The 26,987-nt window shown below is 41.3% G+C and overlaps 1 protein-coding gene across 6 annotated transcripts in view; it reads right to left on the bottom strand.

Annotated features, from left to right (window-relative positions):
- SCN5A (sodium voltage-gated channel alpha subunit 5) overlaps window positions 1–26,987 on the bottom strand; it is a 175,397-nt gene that overhangs the window by 122,752 nt on the left and 25,658 nt on the right. For all 6 annotated transcript variants that reach the window (XM_063416519.1, XM_063416503.1, XM_063416492.1 and 3 more), the window contains 2 exons: window positions 13,871–13,934; window positions 926–1,067 (listed from right to left, as the gene is read on the bottom strand). In XM_063416519.1, the coding sequence (XP_063272589.1) occupies window positions 926–1,067; window positions 13,871–13,934 (206 nt within the window). The remainder of the gene's footprint in view (window positions 1–925; window positions 1,068–13,870; window positions 13,935–26,987) is intronic.

Below are 26,987 nucleotides of genomic sequence, written 5' to 3' on the forward strand. Positions count from 1 at the left end.
TTCCAGAGTTGTACACGTAGCTCTGTGTCAAGTAAGTGAATACAGCTGTTTAAAGAATCTTCAGTTTCGTTGTTTTACATTTTCCTGAAGTGAAATTGCATAACTGGCTGTATGTGAAGCTGAAATCCCCCAAATCTTCAGTGATGTTTACCTCAGTACCTTCAGAGCAGTTCTGTCAACGTTATCCCCTGGTTTCCATATGATCACGTTCCAGTTTTGGCAGGTTTGAGATCAAGCAGCAAATCATCAGTGGCTTCATGGTCAGAGAATGTAATTCAGTACCAAACCGGCAGATGTAGTTCTTTGGGGTTTGCACACATTTCAGGAAATGCCTGCTGAAATGAGCATTTACTCAGAACCACCTTGCATGGGACTGTGAGTTGAGTCTGGATCTATTCGTGCCTCTGTCTGTCAGGTGTCTATGATGAAGAGCTTGCAGCAAGGAGAACTGAAATGTATCACGTAGACTTGCCATTTTCAGAATTTCTGTTCATCACCAGGCCTTGCAAAACCAGATATGCCAAGAACACAGGTGCTTCTCTGGCCTCTTCTTGAGTGGGACTCAAAAGATAAACTCATGTTACACCATCCACCAAAAAATCACTGAGGGGAGATGTGGTGATCTTCCTTGAGTGTTGAACTTCATTTAGACTCAGTGAATTAGTGTCTTTCTCTCAGTACCATTTTTTCTCAATTTCCCTAAATACCCAGCCTAATGTCTTCAGACACAATCACTCTTAAGAAAATGAATAAATTATCAGAACTGATTGTCCTTCTCTGGAACATCTGATTATCCTTCTCTAGAACACACACAAAGCACAGTTTACCTAATAACCAGCAATTCTTTAACTGTTGTATATGTCACTGTAACAAAATGATGTCTTTATTTATATTCTTTATTTATAGTAATAAAATAACCTTATACCTGTTGGTAAAGACGCTCCCAGTAATCTTGAGTCATAAGACGGAACAAGGAGAGAAAGGCCCAGCCAAAAGTATCAAAGCTTGTGTAACCATGGTCAGGATTTTCCCCAGCCTTCAGACATATATATCCCTCAGGGCACGTGCTGCAAAACATCAAACACAATCTGTGAGATGCATCTTAAGTGGCTCCTACATGGAGAAATTGATTTCCAGGGAAACACATCCAATGCTCTTGGTTAAGAGCACAGGTCATCCATGGTAAATTCCTTCACTGTGTAAAAGCACAGGGAAAAGGTGATGCTACTTCACAGCATCAAAGGTCTTTATAATCTTATTTTTTCTTCAAAAGGATAAACAGGGAAATTATAACCATAGCATGAGCTGCAATGGCAAATGATCACCTAGCATCTCACATATATTGAGTAGACTGGAATTAGTGCTAAAAATATGATTTCTCTTGGGACTTGTTCCTAATTAAGAATCAAAAACCTGGTGTCTCCTGTTAGGTTGTAGGTAACCCTGTGATGGAGAACCTGCTCTTTTGGTTACACAGTCTGGACACCACCAGCCTGTGCTATCAGAGCACCTTCCTGATTGCTTCCTCTGCCTGACCTCACTCCTCCCCCACAAGGATTAAATCTTTAATCTAAGAAACCCAGCCCTTTGTTCCACTCACCGCCACAGTCTGGGGTCATGACATTTTTTCTATTTCTGCCAGGAAAAAGCTTTCCTTGTGTGTCTTGTAGATTACTCTATTGAATGGCATGCAGATAGCAGGAATTTCACTGGCTCTCATTAACCTTTGAGGCTCTTTACAAGTAATTTTCTAGCCCCATATGCCAGAAGAGATAAAAAATGCTCTCAGTGGCACTGTGTAAGCACTGAACTGCATCATCAAGTGAAAGACAGGACAGGAGAGATCCTGGGTCGAGGTGCCATCCTCTCTCTCAGAACAGATTAGCCAAAACCCCTACGGCTCTTGCACATCAGAAGCCACTCTCCAAAAATAAGATATGACCCATTAGAAACCAAAGACATAGAAATATGCAAAGGCTTTCCTCTGCATGTATCCTAGAAAGAGAACTAGATCAAGTGCCCTGGAGCCTTATGGCATTTGGGAATTCTTTAGGTGAGAACCAGCTAATATCTGGAGAAGCAGATCTCAGCAGAATGTGCAGTTACACCAGCTCTCCCTGTTCTACTGATCCTTCAGATAGACATGAACCTGGTACAATTCCCTGCAAATTCCAGCTGCCACAACTAGGGATGGTTGGAACATGTGGGATTTTGGACATGTCACTAGTCACGTAGATGACATAGCTTTAAGCTTCATTTTCTCCCAGAAAAAAAATCCTAGAATTTCTCAATCACTGCTATTTTTTCACCAAAGCAGAATATTGCCAGAAATTGAAATGCCAAGCAGAAATACAAATAAAGCAAACCAATTTTTAAAGTGCCAGACAAAAATAAATTGACCCCTGAGAAAGCAGAGTGTGTCTTGGTGAAAAACCGGTGTTTTTTTCTTTAAAAACTGTAATTTTTACACAGATGTAAAATAAATTTTACAGCACAGGATAGCAACCTGTATTGCATGTCAAAATGAGAATAAGTTTTTATACAAATCTGTGGTGTCTGCCATCACCATTAGACATTCAACAGCACTTTCAGAATCTTAATTTAATATCTGTAGTGAATCACAGATTTTAAAGTAAGTCTGCTTTGAATACTGATAAAAGGAGTGCTGAAGCATTGCAAAATGTGTGCAGATCCTTGTTTACAGTAGTCTTCAGAAAAAGCAATAAAAAATGAACAGCTGATGTTTAGTGAATTAAATGTTACATACTAGTGGGGGTATAATAAGTGATTCTGTCACCTTAGGTAAAGCCAAGTTAGCTTATACCAGTTGAGAATTCAGACAATAACAATTATATCTGACAAAGAAAGGAGTCACTCCTAATTTTTTCCCTGCCAGTCTAGAAACGCCTCCTTCTAGATCTTTCCTACTTCGATTACCTCTTTTTTTTCCTAATAAGAGCCACATTTAAATAAAAATACAGTAGCATTACTGAGTTAAAAGATAATAAAATGCAGAAATCTCATAATTTTTTCCCCTAAAGTACGCAGATGCACATTGGATGTCTCTTGTATACCTGTGTCCTTTTTCTGAGCAGACTTTTCACTAAAACCCCCTCTCTCCCAAAGGCAGCATCTGCTGTCACTCTGCTGTGGAGGAGTGAGATTTCTGCCTCTGATGGGCTGCTGCAAAGAGCCTTCACTGCCCGTGATGTGCCACTCAGCTGCTCAGGAGCTCTGAGAAACTGATTCTCCAGGCTCCTGGGAAGGAAATTCCCTTTGCTGCCTCTAAGACATCGTGTCTACACAGGACAGGAACATTTCTGTAAGGCTGATTATCCATGAGAAAATGACTGCACTCACACACTGGGCTTGGCTGGAAACTTCATGACCCTGTCCAAAGGTGCAGAGTCCTTTCCTTCATCTCTCACTAAAGAGAAATCCTAAGTTGGCTCCATTGATCTGGTCTCATTGTTCTGATTTTAACATTATTACTAATGGCTAAAACAACCCAGTGCAGCTGAGAGAAATTTTGCTGGTGGTGACTTTAATGGTGCACTTCAGCCTAGGCAGGGCAGTCATTGGGAAATCAGGCTTCTTCCACAAAGAAGATTTTTGCCCAAAATCTTAGGCAAAATGGAAATTTTGGCATTAATATCAATTATTGAGAAGGGTGAGATTTTCCTCTGAATCTCAGTTAATAGAGAGAGAACTTCCTCTTAATCTCTTCACCCTTTTGAACAAGAGCCTGGGAGAAAGGGGATATTAGGAGTGTTGGGTTGAATTTTCATGGGAATTTCTGGGCACATATTAGAGGATACAAAGTCACTCAGGTTCACTGCCAATGTTGCTTTCTAGGAAAACTTTTAAAGAAAAAGAGTTTTTGAGGAAGTGCTCAAAGCACTTTGCTTTGAAATCTGTAGGACATGGAGATGCAACCCCTCTGACTGCAAAAGTGAGCAGTGGTACCTTAGAGAAATATTATCTTTTTATGATACAATTAGTATTATCTGCATATAATACAATTTATTCATGTTTCATTCTGTCCTTATGGGTCATTTTCCACTGCCTGACTCCACAGTGAATGAATGTTTTAACCCCAGCTGGCAGCCAAACCCACAGAGCTGCCCAGCCCCAGTGGGATGGGGGACAGAACTGATGAGTAACAGTGAGAAACCTCGTGTGCTGAGATAAAGATAGTTTAAAAGGGCAGAAAAGGAAGAAAATAACAATAATAATATGAATAATTACAATAATAATAGAATTAAACTACACAAGTGATACTCAGTGCAGTTGCTGACCCCTTGCTGACCACTGCCCAGCCAGTTCCCAAGCAGTGTCCCCCAGCCAGCCTTCCCCCACAGTTTATATACTCAGTACATGGTCTGGAATATCTCTGCCCAGTTGGGGACAGCTGTCCTGGCTGTGTCCCCTCCAGCTTCCTGTGCCTCCCCAGCCTCCTCACTGGCAGAGCATGAGAAGCTGAGAAGTCTTTCACTTAGCAGAAGCACTTCTTAGCAACAACTGAAAACATCAGTGTGTTACCAACATCATTCTGATCCTAAATCCAAAACACAGCACTGTAGCAGCCATGAGGAGGAAAATTAACTCCATCCCAGCTGAAACATGGAAAACATATTTCCCTAATATTTTTTTCAGCTTTTAAGAGCATTCAGACAAGGTGCTGCAGCATGAAAAACATGAACCCCTGCCCAAAAAATGCTGTTAATGTTAGCTTACACCCTTCTTTCAGCAACCAGACCCTTGAGACAGAATTTCCTACTTGTCAACTCCTTATTCCTGCTCACCCTCTTTGTGGCCAACAGAGAGATAACCCACAGGGTATGGGAACGTGTTAAAAACACTGAGAGGAAAACAAAACGCTGCTTCCCAGAAAAACACTACAGGAATTTAGGTGTAATATTCTCACATGAGAATATTATTCTACAACTGACACCATTTCCTCTGAGGATTTTTTAAGGATCCTCAAGATTTTACCAAACCTTCCCCCATATATGACATTGTCTACCCCCTCTGGATTTTTTAGCAAACTCTTCAGCTTCTTTTACCTCAGGGAAGCATTTGAGAGGATTGTACTCTCCCCTGATGCACAGGGATGGGCAACAACAACAAGCTATATAAATATACCATCCTCCACAGGAGTGTCACAGGATGCTGTTCAATTGATCACAATAAAATTAGTGTCATTGATTCAGAGAAGTTAAAAGCAGAAGCCTACCTACCTATCCATCAGGCTGTAATCACCACTGCAAGCTGGCATTGGTACAGGAAATTAAAGGACATAAGAAACAGCTTTGGTTTAAATAACACAGGCTGGGAATGCCAGAGAGCTGTAGCTGAGGGGCATAATTACAAAATGCTCTGTCTCAAGAGTTTAATCTAGGCAAGCCAAGCAACCTGCTGATCCAGGCTACAGTGGCCAATAGGGTTGGGAAATAAAAGAAGATTTGTAAAACATCCATGCACTGGATTGTAACATCCTGAAAATACAGGGAGGGTTGTCCATGTGCTACCAGGAATCAACATCAATGACATCTGTGAGGTGAAGGCTGCACTTTCCTTGGGTTTGGGTTACAAAGGGTTGCTCACTACAGAGGCAATGAGGCACACACCACAGACACAGCAAAAATTAAAAAAACAAACCCCTATTTTGGTAAGAAATAGGTGTTCCTGCTTAGGTCACACCTTAAGCCTAAGAATGCAGAAATCAAGGTGAAAAGTTTACAGCTGATGTCTTTGACACATGTCTGATTCCTGGGGAATGGGAATCACCCTGGTGGTGGAAAATGGATGGAAAATGGAACCCCAAGGTGGGGTTGGAATTCTGGCAGCCTTTGAAGGACAGACAATGCCCACGGCCTCCATGGCTGGTTGATGTGCACAGGAGAGTCTTCCTCAATCTGCCTCATCCTGCTAAAGTTCACAGATCATAAGAGAGGCTTAGATTTCCTTTAGACCACAGAAGTGAGTATTTTTCCCTGCATTTGCCGTATTTTCTCCTTTCCCTTGACTCTGAGGGAGGAGACAGCAGTCAAAATAGAAGATCATACAGTGGGGAACAAAGATCCTTCAACTAACATTTGCTCTTACCTGAAAAAAGGAAATACCCATTCTAAAACAGGAAAATATTTTAATAAATGAATGCTGTAAGGGTAACTGGACATGTAGGAGAAAAGGCCAAAAGCCAGCAGCACTTCAGCCAAAGCCACTGATGTCAGTGGGTGCTTGATGTGCCTGAAAGTCACAGGTTTTTTTCCTTCCCCTGCTCTTTCTTGTTATGTAATATTAAAGACTAATCACAGTTAGAGTGTCTGACTTACAATTCACCACTAATTACCATCTAAGAGCCAAAATCTGACGTGCAGTGGCATGCTTTGCCTTGGACAGGTCTGACTAGGAGCCCCCAGCAGCTCCAAATGGACAGAGAGAATTTGAAAGACATTTTTAAAAGCAAGGGAAGGGGTGCCAGCTGTCTGAAATGACAGAAGTGCAAGCAAATTGAACCATATGCTGCAGGGAAAAGGCAAAAAAACCAAAAACGATGATGACAAAGAAGAGAAGAAATGCCCAGAATGAAGAGCAACGTCGACCAAGAGTTGAAACTGGAGGAGAAAAGAGAAGGAGGTGCCCATGAGCAGGCTTGCTCACAGGCTCAGAGCACTCACTGACCTGTATCCAGGAAAAGTTTCAGCCTCTGGGGCAGATGGAAAAGCCTTGGGTTCAGCCCTCACACACGGGGCAGAGAATGGAGCAGCCCCTCTCCTGCAGTGTGCCCTGCTCAGGCTCCACACTGCAGCCAGGCAAGAGAGCTTTTATTTCTCCTGACTCAATCCAGTGGCCAGAGCTCCTGTCTAACCCACCAAACAAAATGTAGGGCAATAATTTGTCATCATAAATGCAATAGTAGATTACTGCCTAATGAAGGCTGTAGCCTCTAGTAAGTCTGCTTCTCTCATGTGGCTGATGAGCTTATTACAGCTTTGACTAAGAGGTAATATTACCCCTCCTTAAGAATTGAGTGGATTTGGATTTAATCCCTACTGCTGCTGTTTGACCAGAGACATGATCTTCCAAATACACCACTGATCCCTAGAAATGGGGACTGTTATTATTGTTCCTAAACCTGTATAATTCCTCAAGTCATGCCCATGGTCCCTGTAGCACCTCTGAGGTGTCACACTTGCTTTCTGTTTGTTTAACACACTCAAGCAAGAGGCTTTCTCATCATGAGCAGACCATCCTCAACCTTCTGTCACTGTAGCCAGCTCAGAGAAAACGGAAATGCTTATGTGATTTACATCACAATCTAGGTAAATTCATTTAAGGTGTGCTGCATAGCCTGAAGGTTTGAAGCAAATTCACCAGTATTGCTTGATAATCTGGGATGTAATTACGTTTTTAGCTCTAGTAGTTTAAACAACACAGCTCTTTCCAAGATGCCCTTGCTTTGGTGACATTTGAAGAGGACACATTTGGAAAGTCTGTTCCCTTCTTCACTCAAGCAACCTTTACAGCCTCTCCCACCTGTCAGCCCAGCTATATCACATCAGGCTGCATTTGGTGAGGGTAATGCACAAATCCCATTAGGCACGTGCCAAAGCTCCCAGTATCCCATTTCCTGGAATGGACCCATTCCTGCACCAAGTTAAACACTGGCACACCATGACCTGCCTGACAAAGCTGGGTAGTCCTGACATGACTTGCAACCAGGGCTTTCTCCTGAAATGAAGATTTCTCCTTCTCTCCAAATGTTACTTCTTGTTTCTATTATACTCTGTTCCTTGCAAGCACAAAACAAATCCTTGCAGTACATCAAGGGGGCAAATGCAGCCGGATAAATAAAATGAAAAGCAACAGAAAAGTTCTGTTTGATTAAATGAAGTCAAATTTCAGATATTGCTGTTGCTCCCCAGGAGTGTCTACGTGCAAAACCTCCACCCTGCTCATCCACGGACTGCACCTCTGGAATGACAAACCTCTAAGCCAAGAGAGTTCTTCTCCCCATCTCTGTCCAGCATCCAGCACAATATGGACTGAATCTAGGACCTTCTTATAGAAAACTATTATTAACAACAACAGCAGCAATAATAATAATATTAATAGACAACACAGATACAAATCGAGGCAACTCAGAGCTGCAATGGTCCTAATGGCCAGCAGCAGAATAACAGAGTCAGCTGTGAGCACTGGTGCAGCTCCCCAGTTTCTGGTGCAGTTGGGGCAGTGTTGCTGGATGCTGTTTGACATGTTCTGGCAGACAAACATTTTTCCAGGCTCTCCCCTGTCAAGTTCTGGGTGAGAGCTGCAGTAGCACTGGTGGGAGCACCCGATAGCAGCTCTCCTGCTCAGCACGGGGCATGTTTCTTCTCCACCCTTCAGGGGTGTGATAAGCCTTTACAAGAGGCTTTAAATCACTGCGTGGAGGATGCATAAAGGCAAAGGAATGTTACTACAGCTCAGAGAGATCAAAGTGCTGCATTGCTGTACGTGTAAGGAGCGCGCTGACAGGAGGGTGATGTGGAGAAACTGCCACAAAAACACTGCTTTTGGTGCTCATAGAGACATGGAAACAGGCAACTGATGCAATTTTACATGTGGGTATTAATTACCTTAGTAAAATGCCACAACACTGAAGAAAACAGAAGTGTTGTGGGGTTTTTTTTCCTGATAATGCCTTAGAGTTAGGACCGACACAAAAACTTTGCGGAGCGCTACAACACATGGTCATTCCTCCATCCCTTACATGCAATGAGCTCAGTGACAGAATTTACCAAACCAAAGAGAATCTTGCCCCACAGTGTACATTATTTTAATGTATCCTGTTAAGAAAAATCAAGGTCATAGTGAGAGTAAAGGTACCTAAAGTTTCTATAGCAACAGTTACTAGGATGCAGTTGCCAAAGGTGCTTTCTTGTTGTTCCTGAAGTAGATTTACTGGCTGCTTTTTCCTCCCTGTTCACTAGGTTCTTTTTTGGTAATATCAGTACAGACATGATGCAAATGTGCTTTCCTCGTCAGTATGATCTTGTAGACTATTCCTGCCCATGAGCTGAATACACAGGACATATCATGTGTAAGGGAAAAAAAAAAATTAGGCAGTCTGACCTTGAGATCCAAAGGGGGCACAACTGACTTAAAACATGTACACTGTTCTGAAAAGCCAGCTCCTTGTAATTGCAAATGAAAAAGTGAACAAAAAGAATTTAAGTTTCTCTTTTGTGTCTGTTTGTTTACTTTGTACATTGACAGCATCTTGTCTCTTCCTCCTAATGGACAAATTTCCTTGCTGTCTCTGTTGCTCAACCAAACCTTCAGGCAGGAGTGGAAATAAAAACAGCAGCCTAAGCACAGCAGAAAAACATCCCTGTGAAATCACAGCAGGATGCAAGTGGAAATGCTTTGGAGCTGAAATATATCTTCCTTTCTCACAGACAGATAATTCCAAGCTGCTGCAGCCCCCATAAAAGTCTTCACTCTGTGGGGAAGCAGGGGAACTCTGCAATGCTGGTCACCTCACCAAAGTGAATGGTTAAATGTCACCAAGAAGGGACAGGCTGGAACTGCATGGGAGGGTTGGTGTGGCCTGACAGGGATGGTTTCCATTCTGGGAATCTGCTCTGGTGGTGCTGGCATCCAGCTGGATCTGAAGGTGGGACCAGGAGGGCAGATATATAGGATGTGTCTTTGTGTGGACATATATATATATATATTTCTAGGAAGTGTGTGGTGGTGCCTGCTGTCACCTGCTGCTCTGCAGCCTTCACAAATCATGCTCCACTTGATGCCAGGACTTGATTTCATTAAGGAAAGAGCACTTTCCACTGTCTGCTCCCACCTAAGATCTCCCAAATATTTCTTCATTTTATTGGATCTTTACTGTGCCTTCCTTGCGGCTGAAATAAGGTGTTCCGCATTGGATAAGATATATATACAGGGGATTAAATTGAAAAGCAAATTTACAGAATTTGTAAACCATTTTTAAAATCAGGCTATCTGAGCTTTCTTCATTTATTTTAAACAAATCAAATAGAAAACGCCAAAATTGCAAAGAGAAACAATTTGTGTATACCCCAGTGCAGCCACATCCAAAAGAACTACTAAATTTATCCTCCAAATCTATCTAAAAACATCAACAACTGCAAATACTCAAATTTTTTTTGTCTTTTTCATTAAGACAGTGATACTCTTAGCACTGCTCCCAGTGTGACCAATCTGTGACACACAGAGCAGAGCACTTTTCTATCAGTGCAGTTTTCTGAATGTGCTTGTTGTGAAACACCAAGCACGTGTCACTTTGAGCCAAAGAATGTCTTTGATCAAAATCATTTCATTTTCTTTCTTCTCCAAAAGTTACTTCTTGTTTCTATCGTAGTCTGTTCCTGTAAGCACACAGCAATTTCTTGCAGTACATCAAGGGGGAAAATGCAGTCAGATAAACAAAATGAAAAGCAACAAGAAAGTTCTGTTTGATTAAGTAAAGAAAAGTCAAATTTCACATATCAAGAAGGTTTCTGAGGTATCACCTGGAAAACGCCAGACAGATAAGTCCTTGTGCACCTAAGAAATTTGACATTCCTACCATGCCTCTGCAGCATGGTTTTTAAAGTAGATTCTTAGGGTTGCTTGAGCATATCTAAAAATGCAAATAAATGGGTTTTTTCTTACCTCTGCCAGGTCAAGTACTAGAGACATGTTTGCTGCATCTGAGTGACATACATCTATTCAAATCCCTTCTGAAATGGAATCAACATTAGCTAGATCCATTACCTCCTGCTTTATTGGCAGCTTGGGTGCTTGTTCAGAAAACAGTCCTTCCTAGTAATGTAATAAAGCCCCCACCTTGGAGATAATTAGATTGCCTGTGATATAGAATCCACTGATGATCATTTCCCTGCTGATTTTGTCTTGCTACTCCAGCTCAGGTTGCAGGCTCCATCACTACACGCTCTTACATTAGACCACTTGAATCTCATCACCTAACAATTGCCATAGCAGATTTATTTGGATTTTTTTTTATCTATTCCATAATAACAGCAACCAGACAAACCTCAGAGTGTCATTAACATGCTTTTAAAAATGCACTGAAATGGCTTTTTCAATTACCTCAAGATTTAATATCCTGACCACAACACAGATATCCCTCACTCTAACAAGAAATACTTTCAGGAGAGAACACATGACACTGCCCTTCCCCGAATTTCCTTTGGGTCCTCAGTGTATCCCAGAGGCTGATGAATCCAAACTTGTGAGCAAAAGCACATTCCACAAATGCCATGAACACTCAGACATGGCCTTGCCAGCTGCCTTGCCTTGCCACACCTTCCTGATGCCTTGATGGGTTCCCAGTTCGAGAGCCCTCACTTGTCATGAATTTCATTACTAATAAATGAGGGAAGAACCACAACCTCATGCATCTACTTCCTCTTCAGTCCCCTCCCTTGCTCCTGTGGTGCAACCTGCCCCAGGAGGTCCCAAGATTTTGGTTTACTGTTGAACACTATTGCTCTTGGCTCCAATCATTGATGGGTGGACAAAACAAATCCACCCATTAGATACATCAGCCTGTAAATGATGCTCTCCCCATCCCAACAGGTGGGAACACACAACTTTGCACATCCCCTGGGGCCTCAGGATCATCTTTCTAATTATCTTCATGTCTTTAAACACTGACAGTGGATGACTGGCAGCAACTCTGTGCAATGTACAGTAAATGAGACAACCCTTGCTAATGCTGAGCTAAAACCTCCAGTTTAGTAGGAATATTTATTACCCATTTTTAGGCATTTAAACTCAAACCTTACCCAGTGGTATTAAATACTTAACTAAAACAGCAGAAGGCTGAAGAAGAAAGAACCGAGGCATAAAGGGAAAGTTGGTTTCCCTTGATGTCACAAACACTGACAGTTTTGATGTATTTATCAAAACAAGTACAAGAACACTCGGTTTGAAGGTGTCATTTTTATCCTCCAATACTCAAGAGCTGCAAGTTCTCCCCTGGCTGTTTCAGGCTGTAGCTCTCTCATGGGCACAGTGCCTCCACCAGAGGTTTTCTCCAATCATGGACACGCTGCAATTTATTAACTTTCATGGGAAGTAAAGACTGTGAGTTTGCTCCTTTGCCTTGCTAGAAGCTAACCCTTAAATCCACACAGGCTGCTAATATATAAATAGTCCATGGGTATTGGATTGGTATTTAACTTCCCACCAGTTGAACAATTCCAAAGCAGTAGATATCAACTCTTTCAGCATTACCCATGAGCTTTCCACCACCACGGCTCAGGTCATCAGGGAGAACAATGAACATTCCATGACACACAAAATAATTGTTGCTGTGCAGAGCACTTGTTTTTCCCAATATTATTTCCTTTTGGTTTGCAAAGGCTGAGGTTCCCCAGCACAATGGAGATTGCCAAATCCTGGGATTCCCGGGAAACATCCCAATAGTCTTGGAGTTCTGCCTGAGCCTGAATAAACACAATGTATTACAATCAACAAAGGCCTTAATTAATGGATGCTGACATTGTACCTCCTGAGGAACAAACAAAGGGGAAAGCATGGCCCTCTGCCCAAGCATCTTAGAGTCGAACTCAGGCTGGCAATATGGATCAGACACACCAGGCCTGCAGAGGGAAGGCTGACACTGAGCTTTCCCTTTGTCTTATGTCAATACAGATACAGGCAGTGGCAGCAGAAAACATCTCTCCCCAGGACCTGAGGGCTTTTCTTGCCTTTTTGTCCACAAGCAAGTTCAGATTTTATCTTCCCTTCATCTCCCTGCTGCTTCCCTGTGCACATATGCCTTTTTTTCTCATTAAATTCCTCTTAAATTAAACTCTTTTTTTTTTTGTTTTTTGCAGTCTTCCACATTTGGTTCTACCAGCTCAGAACATCTCCCTCCAGAAGCAGATCATCTCACCTCCTCTCCTCTCTTGGCCTAAGGCACCCACCTCCCTGGTTCAAATGCTCTCACATATTTGGCTCAAAACCTTCTCTGTCCCACCACTCCAAGATATTTTCCACCTTTTCCTACAATTCCTAACAGCCTGAAATCTTTGCATTATAATGATTATTATAATTTCCTTATAATTTCCTCTGCCCACAGAAGATACCATCTCTTTCCATCCTATCTGAACTCTTCCAGTTCCATCAATATCATGAGAAGCTGTCAAATAAAATCACACGCTCTGACAGTGCACTTGGACCCTGGGGATGGGATGCAGGAGGAACCATTGGCATCTATGGATGGCAGGGATGTGAATAAAATCCTTCATGCAGAGGATGTTAGCACACCCCTGGATCTCTTCACTGTCTACACAATGAGAAAATGAAATACATGTAGTCTACAAGCAAATCAAGTGCAAATGTAGATCACAATTCAAATCTGAGTACCTTCTCACTTCCAAAACATGCTATTTTTGAGACATTTATTGATTTGTTTATCCTCCTTTGCCAAAAGCCAAGAATTCACCATCAGTTTAAATCCCTCCAGGTTTTCTGTTTCCATTCCTGTTTCATTTCCATTAAAATACTCTCCACTCAGCCAAAATCTTACTTAGTTTTCACTAGTTTTTTACTGAGAACTTCAAATGTATTGAAAAAGAACTGTAATAAGGCCCCTAAAGATTTTAAACCTGAATAAGTGACTGAAACTTCTCTTCCCTGCAGTTAAGAAAATTGTATTACTACGCACAATATTGTCATTATCCTCTCTACTATTATGCCTAGACACAAGGAAGTTGAATTATCTACTTCATGCTGGTGAAAAGTGGACAGAACTAGAGGAAAATGTAGTAGTAATAACAATAAAAGCAACAAAACCAGACCAGAAGTGAAGATATTTTAAAGTACTTACCCAGCATCAGTGCTATTGCCACACAGTAACACATCTTCTGTACCATTTTTTATGAAATAGTTCACTGCAACATAAATAGAGAAATGGCTCTTTAATAAACACATTCTGGGAATGATAACGTTCAAAAACATCATCCGGCAACCAGCATATTCAATTGGGACAGCAGCTGAGAGATGAATGGCTCGCTTTTGCTTTGTTTTGCTAATTTAAACTTCTGTGAGTTGGAAAAATAAATATATTTTTTCAAATCTCTGTTCAAAGCACTTGCTGTTTGTATTCCGAGTTTGGAATACATGGGCAATGGGCAATGTTTTTAGGAAATTCTATCCAACCACGTCCCTCTGTTCAAACCAAGAACATTGTTACTAAATTCTGTAAATGAAACTAAACCATATGCTAGCCTGTAACTTTTAGTCTCTGCACTGATGAGACACATATTAATTGAAGTTTGTGGCAGAGATTACTGACTCATAGGTTAAAAATGTAACCATCTATAACTCAGACTAATATTAATAATATTAACAAAGCAGCCCACTCCCTCAGTCTGGTGGATTCTGCTCAGCATAGAAAACACACAGTATAAAGCAAAAGAAACAAAAAATGCACCCTGTTAAAGATCAAACAAACAAGGAAGTATTCACAAAGACAAATATTTATCCCTGTAGTCATCTGTAATGGCCATGGAGAGAGACAGACACTTCTCAAGGGAGCCTCAGAGGAGAAAGCTAAGTTTAAGTGCTGGGGATCATTCCCAGGTTGACTATCAATAAGGCTTAAGGAAATTAGCATCTCCAGGTTAATGAGAGACTGAGTATACACACTTCTTCTCTCCCCAGCCAACCAGGTATAACATGCAGAGTAACAGAACAGGAGGCCAATTCCTTCTCAAAAGGATAAGCAAAATCAATGTTCTGGAGGGAGCAAGAAGAAAAGGTGTTCTAAGGAGCATCTCTAAAACCTGGATGGTGGCAGGGAAGAACAGATAAAAGCATTGCTCCAGAAACACAAAAAACCCAAACCAGAGGTGTGCAGCTCACTGAGGAAGGGTAAATAATCTGGAGTGCTCTGCTGCAGCAGAGAGGACCCTCTTGACCAAGACATGATGATGGCAGCCTTGCCTGGTAAGGCTTTGCAAGCCTCTGCAGATGCTGCTCACAAGAGGTTCTCCATTCCAGACTAACCCTCTGTTGTGAAATGTTTTAAAAATCAAGAGTGACAGCTTATCCAGGCGGGCTATGCAGAGAATGCTCAATGGCTCAACCACTGAACAGATGTGCTGTGGCTGTCTCCGTAAGCTGTGAGGGTAGAAAAGCCCTGCTCTGCTGCATGCCAAGAGGGAATTACTGCCCAGGAGCTTGTGGTTACAGGGGCACGTGATGCTGTTCACAAGTTATCAGAGCACAGATCCTGCTCAGATTGGATGCTTTTCCAATTTGTCTGGTCATGTGGGCTCTCTACAGAAACACCTTGTGTGACAGCAACACTTGGCACTGAGCGTGGCCCAGGATTGGTGATCAACCACCACAGAACAGGGAAAGATGCCACATCTGCATCACCCTTCACCCTCCAGTTCTGCTGGGCAAGGACTTGTGCTTTCCTCAGGGCAGGTGGGATCTTATTTGGGATACACAGAGTCAGCGACACAAACACACCAGACCACTTTCATTCTGACCTAGATGGTCTTTAAGGACCTACCCAACACAAACCATTCTATGATTCTATGATTCCAGGTTTGCTTGAAATTCTGGAGCACAGTGTTGGTGGAAAATCAAAATAACACCTCCTGGTCAGCCAAATCAGAAGATAAGAAGAGAATCTGAGCACAAGATTAAGGAGGACAAGGATTCTCTGTGTGCAAGAAAGAAATGTGAAATCTGAACAGACAAAATTCTGTTGTCTGCTGTTGACTTAAGCATTTACATTTCTCAAACAAGCAGCAAGGCAGCTGCCAAAGAGCCCCATGAAATGCAGGCTGAGGAACTGGTGTGTAGGTACTGCTGGGGGAGCACATCTTCACTGTGGGATCTGTGCAAGGGAGTGCCTCAGCCACCATGAAAAACCCCTGGCCGAGGAAGAGGAGAGCTCCCCATTCCCCACTGATAAAGAGAGATTAGAGCTTTATACCCAAGGAGACAAATTGCTGCATTATCAAAAATGTGCACAACAATCAGTCCTTCCCTCAAAGCCCCTGGGTTTGGGTTTCAATCAAGCCTGCTGGGCAATCAGAGAGCTGCAAGAAGCAAAGAGGTATTAAAGAATGAACAGCCTTGGTACCACGTTAACTCATGGCCTCAGCTTCCCATCAGTTAGCTCTAATGAGGGCAAAGAACTAGGAACTCCTTTTTCATGCAGAGCAGGATTTTCTCTCTGAAAACGGCTCAAACTGAGCAATGCCACCTGAAAACACAATGATTTTTCACTGCCTTGGAAGACTGCAATTAATTTTGGATTTGTTTTTCACTGAAAAATTTCAGCTTGCAGGTGGGAAAAAAGTAGGAAAACAAACGTGGAAAAAACTGAAGCCCTCTATTTTTGGTGTTTAGGTTTAGGGGTTTTTTAATTTTTGAGGTAAAATTAAACCAAAACCATTATATTTGTAGCACCTGTGTGTGTGTGTACATAAACTTTATGCAACATACCATTCTTTCCAAAGGTAATGCTAATTTTTTTTTCCTACCAGCTTTACTAAAATGTCGATGTCACAGTCATAGAGTACATGTTGCTTTTTAGGAATTTTTCTACAGGAATTTTCAGCGTAAGGTAACTACATGGTCATATTAAAAGAAGTAAAAATGGTCTGAATAACAAGGTCTCCTTCAAGTCCACGTTCTGCCTCCTACACTTCTCAATGCAAATAACACTGGCCATAATTTTAAAGTCACTATATGCAAGTGGGAAAACACACGATTTTTCATGTCTATTCTCGCTCTGTCTTCCTCCCAAAGTCAGCTCCTCATAATTTTGTCTGTTTTATTCTACACTTTTTCTGATTTCTCAGTATCTTCCAGGCTTCTTCATTGCTCCCTCCCACACACAGGTGATTGTAACAGCATAAACATTCACAATGTCTCCACTTGTCAAATTAATGGGGAAAAAAAAAGAAGCAAACTTCCTGAAAAAAAAAAAATTATTCCAATTAAAAATATGCTCCAGCTTTTGCTTTCCACACCTCTACCATACAGCTGAGGAGAAAGCCAGTAGGCTACACTGACTGCAGGGTAGAAACTTTCCTCATTTCTGTGTGAAAGAAAATTTTCTCATTCAGAAAACTGAAAAAGGTTGGAGTCAGCTTAGAAAACACAGCTTCTGCCTCCAGTTTCTGCTCCTCCTTTGAAGGTCCAACTTAAATGTTATTTTGACTCATCCTACAACAAATTAATTCCAATTAAAAACACAACCACCACAACAACCCTATACATTATCACACCCGCATAAAGTGCAACATTCAAACATCATTAGTCACTGCCCAGAGAAGAGTCCTCTGGCTGACTTTCTAACAAAAACTTCGGAGAGGTGTTTGTTATCTCGGACTATTTATTGCAGCCACACGGGCGCTCACTGGCTGGAGACTTTCTCGCTGCGCTGGGGCTGGCACAGAGCCACCCAACGCCCCCATTCCAAATTTAAAATGCAGCTCAGAGAGCTCCATCTCCTTGCTGTTGGGATATAGGTGGCACGGAAGGGAAACAGGCAGCACCCCCTCCTCACCCTTTCGCCCACCGGAGCAAACACGCTCTGCCTCCCGGTGACATGTGGTAATTAAAAGGAATCCTTGCTGCACTTGCTGTGTGCACGCTGTGTCACACACGGCCAGGCCTCTAATAAATAAAATTGAGTTTGGAGATGGAAAACACGCCTCACAAAAGCCACGGAACAGGCTGTATTAAGGGTGTTATTAGGGGAGAATGCTTGGGGGGAAAAAATGGCACTGCTGGTTAGTTCTTCTGCCGGCTAAAAGGGGTTGCAAATAATTGTAATAATCTGTTACTCTCCTGTTGGCTCAGCCCGTGGCAGCTCTCCCTTGCTGTCCCCTGGTGATAGCATAGGGTTAAAATGTTTTTAAAATCATGGGAATTGTATACAATAGGTTCAGGGGGGATGGAAAGGAAGGTTGGGCCTGGTGGGCCCTGGGGAAGGGAGCCAGGGTTGGGTAGGCCCTGGGAACAAACTGTCTTTGCTAGATCATGTGAAAATGCACCTGCATAATCAGTAAATGATAAATGATATGATTGTTAGATGTGATGATTATTTGGTAATTGATTATGATTATTGTTTAATCCTAATAAGAATCATGAGAAACTATGCTTGGGGGGCTTGAGAATTCATGCTTGGGTAAGATCAATGTATACAATAGAACAGTATAAGTTTAATAACTAATATGTAGTTATATAATGAAAAGGGTATAAAAACATGTCCATCTCGAATCCATGGTGGAGTCAGATTTGGGTTTGTATCCCTGATTCCCTGAGCTCTTCAATAAAAGCACTGTATATAATCATCCTCTGTGATTATGTGTTTCTATGCTAACGCTGGCATTTGCTGCTGCCGACCCTTGTGCTGAGTTTCAGAGGCTCTTGGGTGCTCTCCTCTCCTTGCTTTCCATCCTCCCTCTTTCCCCAGGAAATCCCTTCCAGCCCAGCTCTCTCCTGCCTCCATACCCTGTAACCACGTGGAAGGACATTTCCTAAATTTGAGTTTTAAAAAGGTACAGGAGGAGTTATGGCCAAGACGGTTGGGTGGGTAAAGGGAGCAGAGATCAAGGGGACAACTTGATGTATAGCATTGGCATGACTTTGTGGCAAACACAGCCTGGAATTCTGGGCATGAGTTGTCCTGCAGGAGATGTGGAGGGGCTGGGAGGAGATTGTAGAAAATTGTATAACCAGGTGGTGAGAAGAAAGTGGTCTCCTTCAGTTTGAGTCTCTCTGGTAGGCTTCTCTTAGTGCTTCTCCAGTCAAGTCAGAGAAACAATTTTCCTGCCAGGCTCAGCAGTTGCCACAGAACAGAAAATGTCTCCAATTTTGACAGTACAGTTTTTTCCCCCTTTGTGAAAAAGCCACTAAAAATATCAATCAAGCCCTCTTGAGCTAGATGGCTCCCGTGCACCAGGAAGAGGCTCTGAAAGCCTCGGAGATCCACAGTACCTGTTTGTGCTGCTCACATGGTCTGAGGGAACAAAAAGCACATCAGGAGAGGATGAAAAACACATCAGGAGCTTGTGGAGATGTGCACTAAGGAGTGCAGAGAATTTAGATGCTGTCAAATTGGCTTGGAGACCTTGCCAAGCCCAGGAGCATCCCCAGGAAGAGAAGACAGGAGACAATGACTAGCAATAAATGCACATGCTGGCTTTTAAACATCTTCAGACAACCTCCTTCTATGCCTCTGTGCCTCACCAGTCACTCAGACCCACACTCTTAGGGCTGTAGGGTACACAGCATGTAACTAAAAGCATATTTAGTACCACTTGTTTAGACATATGCTCCACATGAATAGGCAGCAAAGTGCTGAAGTGTACTGTCTGGAAGTTTTGTAGAGGTTTTTGTGTTTTGTGGAAATTTTTCACATGTTTCACACAAAATAATTAAAATGAAAAGCTGTTTCAAAGGTCAAACCCATTTGTGATTACAGACAGATGATGGACAAATAGAAAAAAAAAAAAACCAACTTCTGCACTTACTGTGATAAAGAAAACAACTAAATTGGATCAAAAAAATGGCTGAGAGACAGAAAACATAGGTTTAGATGAAAAGTCAGTATGCAGGATCTCTGTGGACTAATAGAGGGCTGCACCTGCACTTCTTTGTTACATTTATAAGTACAAGGGAAAGAGAGGGTGAGCAGAGTAACAACATCTCCTATACACAGTATTTACCAGGTGAATAAAGTCTGAGGCATGGACTGAATGAGGAGCACTAGAGACACCTACTTCACTAAAAAAAAGGAGAGGAGAAACACAAAGTGAAATATTAAGTTGTCAGAAAGTGAAGTAAAGCAGAGAAGGAGAAAATCTCACCTATTCATAACTTGTCAGTCCTTAAATTCCCTGTATAAGTTCAGATAAGAGAGATGGATTCTCTTTTCTTTTTTTTTTTTTTTTTTTTTTTTTGGTAGGGTTCCTTAGTCAACACTTCTATGTAATATGAAGCTATGATCAGAGAAAAGTGTAATACTGATATACAGGAGGGTCAAGCTGGAGTAGAATATGGGAAAGAACTGATGAACAGTGGCTTGTTTCAATCAGTTCTGTTTAATAACTTTTCCAATGATCTGGACAAGGGGATCAAGTGCAACCTCAGCCAATTTGCAGATGACAGCAAGCTGGTGGGAGAGTTGATCTACTGCAGGGCAGGAAAAGCTTCTCACTTCTCTACAAATCCCTGAAAGGAGGGTGCAGCCACATCAGGGTTGGTCTTTTCTCCCAGGGAACAAGTGATGATAGGACTGGAAGAAATTACCTCAAGTTGCACATGAAGAGGTTTGGATTGGATATTAGGAAATATTTCCTCATGGAAAGGGTTGTTTAGGATTGGAACAGGCTGTCTGGGAAGGTGGTGGAGTCACCATCCCCACAGGTGTTTAAAAGATGTGTGGATGTGACACTTGGGGACAGGGTTTTAGTGGTGGACTTGGCAGTGCTGGGGTAATGGTTGGACTTGATGGTCTTCAAAGTTTTTTCCAACCTAAATGACTCAACAATCCAGAAGAAAGACTACTTTCAGTGCTTTCAGTAGGGTACCTGCCAGACTGGAAAGTATTGAGAAAGTAATGAGAATGACTGGGAAAATTTAAGAAGAGCAGCAATTGAAAAAATGGGTATCTTTTATCCTAGAAAAAAGGTGACTATCACAGTAAAAAATAGCATGTATTCTGGAAAAGGAGAACAGGGAGCTTTGTGTGCTCCTAGTGACAAGAATGTGATAACAGTGGTTTTTTGCCTTAAGAAAATGGAAGGGGGAAAAGAAAAGAAGAATTCTCAAAACTAAAGATAAAGGAAATATTTTTCACCCTATTTCCCATTTGAACTGCTGAAGTTGCTGCTGCAGGCTGCCCCTGTGGACAAAACATTCAAAGGAAGATTTGTTGCTTTTGTAGATAAGGATAGCCTGAGTTACAACAGTTAATGTTAACAGAAAATTAGAAAAATATCTATACTCTGAGCTCTACTAATCATTTTCTGGAGCAAATGGGGCTGTTTGGTGCCACAGAGAGATGCTGCTCTGGGTATGCCAAGGCCTGATTGAGCCTGGGAATTCCCATATTTTATCTCCACCACACTTGGGGGAATCCAGCACTGAAGAAAATTAACAGGAGAAAATATATCTTTACTTTTTCTTTAAAACCGGTGCAATAAGAGCAAGAGCAATGCAAGTTATCCTCTGCTCACAGTGCACCTGGGCTGAGTGCTCAGAGGAAAAGTAGAAGATTCCTCTTGCCTTTGCAATGCACTTTATTGCTGAACCTGGAGGATGAAACAGTGCATGGACAGGCCTTAATGGGCACAGAGAAAGTCCTTTTAAATGCACCTCATTGTTCAAGCCAGGTGGAGTTTTAATTCTGTAGCTTATGAACAATTTGAAGGTGCAAGAAAACTGAAAATGTTTAGTCTGAATTTTCCATGGCAGATCTTTCCTCAAGTAGATCTCTCCTTTCTGTGAACAGTGATGAGAACAAAAGTTGTAACTGAATATTTCAAATATTTACAATATACGAACTTCATCTTTTGCCACAAGGCTGAAAAAAATCTTACTGGATGGTCAGGAAGAGACTGTATTTTTCTGACCCTTGCACCTCTGATGGGGCTTTCTTTTTGTATTTAGCTTCAAAAGTTAAAGTGCACAGGTACAATACCCATGTTGATAACACATCAGAGCATTAAGTTTTGAGCATTGATGAAGCTATTAATCAAAAGACCCACAGCACTTGAACAAAGCCACAATATTTACAGTTAAAGTACAGTAATGTCAATAGATTCAATGCTGACAAGCACTGCCTGAAAGCCCAGAGAGGTTCCTTGTTTTAATCACTGGTTCATATACAACCATACATAATAAAACACCTATGCCAGTCCCAACTTGATTTATTGCTTCTCTCTTTCCTCCCACCTCCACAATTATTCATCAAACACTCGCTGTCTTCTATTACCACCTCAGACAACGCCTCAAACACTTCAGCTCTCCCCAAACTGGCTACATTTATTATCTGACTTGGACAAAATTCTTTTCTCTACAGTTCCCATATGGATTCAGAGTGTCTGTTCATAGAGCTCCATTTCAGTGGTTCTGGAAACAAAAATTATTTCATCAGGCAGAGACAACAATCAGGCACAGAGCTTAGAGAAGATACCCACAGCCTCATCTACATGCAGACACACATTTCTATACATTCACAGATCTATGCCTCAGCATCTGTCCCACACAAGCCTTTGATCCCTTCTCAAGTGCTCAAGAAGACCACAATTTGGATGGGTATCCCCAAAACTTCACATACTCTATACATCTTTCTAAATGTAGAGCCTGAAGCAGCTCTAAGTCTTCCAGATCCAACTGGAGTTGACAAAAAATATTATATTAATCTTGATCTGGATTTTTTGTTTTGAAATGTGTTTTGATTTTTCCCCATATCTCTGTTAAAGACACAATTTGACTCCGGAAGAAGAAAAAAAATCACTGCCATGAAGTAAATGCCAGAAACTATTCTAGAAGAAAAAGTAACAACACTGAAATACTTTTTTTAAGCTATAAAAATAGTAGCTGATTTCTCCCACTTAAAGGCTCATAGAGCTTGAACATACATTTATTTTGCTTGCTTGTTTTGGTTTTTTTTAACGTCAATTGCCTGGACAGGACTATCTAATGGAAATTACAGGGTTGCTCTTTTTTACCTTAAAAGATTCTGATTTTGAGAGAAAACATATATAAAACACTTTGAAAACAAGAGTTTTTCAGAGTGCCAAACAAGGTATTTAGTCTAAAGAAAAAGAAAATGCTGAGGTTTAAGACTATCATTCCACAAGTGACTTCATAATTTAATTATAGTTTTAAGGTCCTCCTCTGAAGCATTTTTTCTTGTGCTTTCAGCCCTTACATTAAGCCCTGCTCAACAAAAGGACTCAGATTTCTATTTACTGACTAGTCAATAATCCATTTTCATAATGGCATACATAAATGACTTTAAAGATTCCAAAATCATCAGCTACATGAATCAACTACACTCAGTCCATTGGTACATCTCTAAGCCAGTGACATATCTGACATCCTAGAGCTTTTAATTCCTCCTAACTCGCACATTCATGAAGCTTCACTTCATCAAGGAAGTCTTTAATTTAAACACCACACCCTTAGACAGCCTTTGATAACTGTTATTTGGAGCTGCTTTCCTAGAAATCTTTTCAAGTGTTGAAATTAGGCTTACAGTTTTTTAGTCAGCTGGTATTTCTGAACTATTAACTCTCCTAGCGATAACCAACAGCTCAATGACTTCGATATTGATACACTGATCTCATTTTCATTGTGCCATGGATGTAAACTATCACTATTTTCAACCTATTTTTCCCTCTTATTTCATTTTTATACACAATCACTGCTGCATCTATAACTCCAGTCTTCCAGGTTTGTTATTAATGTCTAAAAATAATCCTCCTTGGGCTTATTGATCGCAATCTCTTACCAAATCTAGAACTGCAGGTAGGAAAATAATTACCTATCAGTAGTCACCATTTTCCCAGATGAATGATTGTAATTTTACCACTGGCACCTGATATGAAGAACTTTTTTAGCCTGATTTTATCTGATGTTCAGCTGCCCCTCATCCCATAATCCATTCATCCAAAGAGAAGTTGTACAGAAGAAGCTGGGAGACCTGATGAGCTACTTCTCCCTTAATCTTCATTTTTCCCCCCTCTCAAGGTTTGCATTGGAGACAAAGCCAGAATGGAATAATTTTTCTGACAAGCCTTCTTCTTAGAGGTTGCTGTTTCAATTTTGAGCCATTTAAATGGGCAGAAAGAATATAAAAATTCTCTTGTTCACCCTGAAGAGAAGCACCCAGAAAAAGGCAGATTCTAGATCTGCATCTCCACTGTGAGTTGAGGAAAGACTAAAAATTTGTCTCATCTTGTTATGACTGCTGTGCCCAGTAATTAAGCTGAGACACCAGAGGCACCCATAGTAACTTAAGTTCTTTCACAGAATTAAGCTTTTAATCACATTGCCAAGGAACTTCCCATCTTGACAGTCTGATCAGGAATATTTGCTGACTCTTTTGTTCTAGGACTTTATATTCCAGTGTCTAGTGAACTTGAATATGAGCCAGGTTGAATTTTCTCACAGGATCCCCATGCTTTTAATTTTGCCTCTTTTTTCCCAAGTTACCTGACACTTCCTCCAGCTGCAGAAGCCATTGAAATTATGGCCAGAACAAGAAAAATGTTGGGTGGAGAGGCAGGAATTTCTTATGGGATTTAGTGTATGATCATGTCGTGGCAGATGGAGGGGATAAACCAACAATTCTCAACAACATTAGCAACTTTGCAATGCAGGATTAACAAGATTTTTAGAAAAATGGCTTTTCTTGAAGACACTGGTAGAACAGGAAAGTACCCATGGGTCTTGAGTATGGAATTAAGGGGAGGAGTTCTGGAAATCTGGGATTGTGGTGGTCATTTCCTCAGGGATCAACCAAAAATCAAGAGCTACCACATAACTGTGGTCAAGCCAGTGATGACACAAAGTTTACAAACTCACTTTTTTCCCCATATATAAAACCAAAACAAGAGGATAGAAAAGACAGATGAGAAAAAAATTCCTGCCTGGAGGCTGAATGAAGATAAGGAAAGATTACAGAACTTTGTCCAGATATGAAGTAAGTTTTGAATAAAAAAGCAGACCTGGAGCCATCCTAGGCCATCCCAGGTGGCTGACCCAGAGACATAACCAAAAACATCCCCTGTAGCAAGAGCACACAGTTATCTCAAACTAAAAAGGGCTTTGAAAGACTCAAAACTGAGTTCCTATCTTGCTTCACACCTCATGACTAAATCTCTCAACTATTTCCTCCACAGCATCAAGAAAGTCTTCCCTCTATTACTCTTTTAAGGGGTTTTACTGATTTCTGTTTTTCATTCATGTAAAAAACAATTTTAAGGCACAGGAGGAGGCTAATGGCATTTCAGAGGTTCCATGCTGCCCTTTAAAATACTATAGAACGTTCTTAAAGAATCCAAAGCAAATTTTTGCTCTTCAAGAGGAGCAGAGCTGTCACATCACCCCATTTTAATTCTCTATTTTGGTGTCCCGATGAACAAAATTAAGAACTCCAATTTTAGATTTCAGTGGTTTGCACTCCTTTATTTCTCTACATTCCCCTTTTTCTCTAAAGTATTATGGATCTCTGACAGTACTTCAGGTTTCTGTTTTCTGGTTTTTTTAGATTAGTATCCCTGCTCCAAACTAAATGACTCAGCCACATTGGTTTTGAAATCTCCAAAGAGCTCTTGTAATTGTCTGTACTCCTTTCGAGTGAACTCTACTATCTCAACATGTTGGCCAATTTTCTTCTCTAGTTCTTCTTCAGAGCAAACACTGACACGATTCTGTTTCTTAATATATTCCTCTTTTTATCTAATTTGGTCTGCCTACACTTTAATCTAACTGTATGTATTGCTTAATTCCCTGCAGTACTTGAAATTTGGACTGTTATTAAATTGTGGTCAGTGCCTCCTGAAACGGTCACTTCATTTCACCACAATACTTAAACAAAATGAAATACAAAGCACTATCCCATCTAGTCACAAAAGGAGCCAGTCTTTCTATTTCTGAATCACTTTAGTGCACCAGTAAACATTAAATGAAAATCCTACTTAATATTGTTTTCTCTTGCCTAATTGCTATGCTTCCTTCTTCAGCATTTTGAGGAAGGATTCATTGTTCTTATTCAGAGGTCACTACCATTCTTATAAATCTTACCATTCTTACCATTTTCTTATAAATCTACTCTTCTTCTAGATCTGCAGAGGCCTGCTGTACTGCCTCAACACTTTCACTATTTAAATAATTTCTGTCTATCCAAAGTAAGTGACAACTGTTTACCCTAATACACCATGTCTTTATTTTCAGATACTATGAAAACAGTCGTTGATATTATTATTACTGCCTTGTAATGCCACATGGTCAAATTTAATTCACTTTAATCCATTATCTCACCAAGTTGGTTATCTTTGTAATAGGTAAATCTCTTCTAGTGATATTGAGTATATTTTCACGACCCTCTTAACCATTGCTGGAGTTCCTGTACGGATTTCTGGGAGTGTCTGCCCTCCTCCCCATATCAGGACTACATAAATAAACTTGCTCATGGTATGCTGGAGCAGCTGTACAATTCCTCACATTTAAAGCAACGCTGCAGCTGGCCCTGACATTATCTGTATTTTAACAGATATCCTGTATCATATTTACCCTATTGCCATTTCCAGAGAGCCAGACTATCTTCATGGCTCCATCTCTTCCTTTCACCTTTATTGCAGGGCTTTATGCTTCCAGCCACCACTGTCTTATCCCTCACTGCCTCTGTGGGAGAGGGAAAGCAGCACCTCACACAGCTCTCGGTTATCTGTGGGTGGAGGAGCCCTGAAGTGCCTTAATCCACCACAGGTGCAGGAATCTTCCTCTAGTTGATCTTTATCTATCTTGATCTTTACTAGTTCCTCACTGGAAGCAGTAACGTGGATGGGGATAACACTTCAGCTGGTTCCACACCATCCTGCAAAAACCCAAGAGCTCTTTCCCCTTTCAGCTGATAAGGGCTCTGATACAGGGACATGGAGAGCACACATAACCTGATGGTCAGGGCCAGCTCCAAACACAACCCTCACTCAGCCAGAGCTTTGTGACCTCTCCTTCCTTAACGCTGCATCAACCACATCATGCCTTAAAGACACCCGTGGTGAGCTTTTTATTCCTTGAAGGAAACCTTCTTAACCCCACTGCTTCCAGGGTTCTCAGACCACGGGGAGAGGAACTGAGCAGAAAGGCCAGAAGTCACCAGTGAGGAAAAAAGGGACTGCCCTTGGCTGAATCCCTGGTTCAGCAGAGCCCTGGGTCAAGCCAGGCAGCTCCCA

The sequence above is a fragment of the Prinia subflava genome, chromosome 1, assembly GCF_021018805.1.
Source record: "Prinia subflava isolate CZ2003 ecotype Zambia chromosome 1, Cam_Psub_1.2, whole genome shotgun sequence".
In the NCBI taxonomy this organism is placed as follows: Eukaryota; Metazoa; Chordata; class Aves; order Passeriformes; family Cisticolidae; genus Prinia; species Prinia subflava.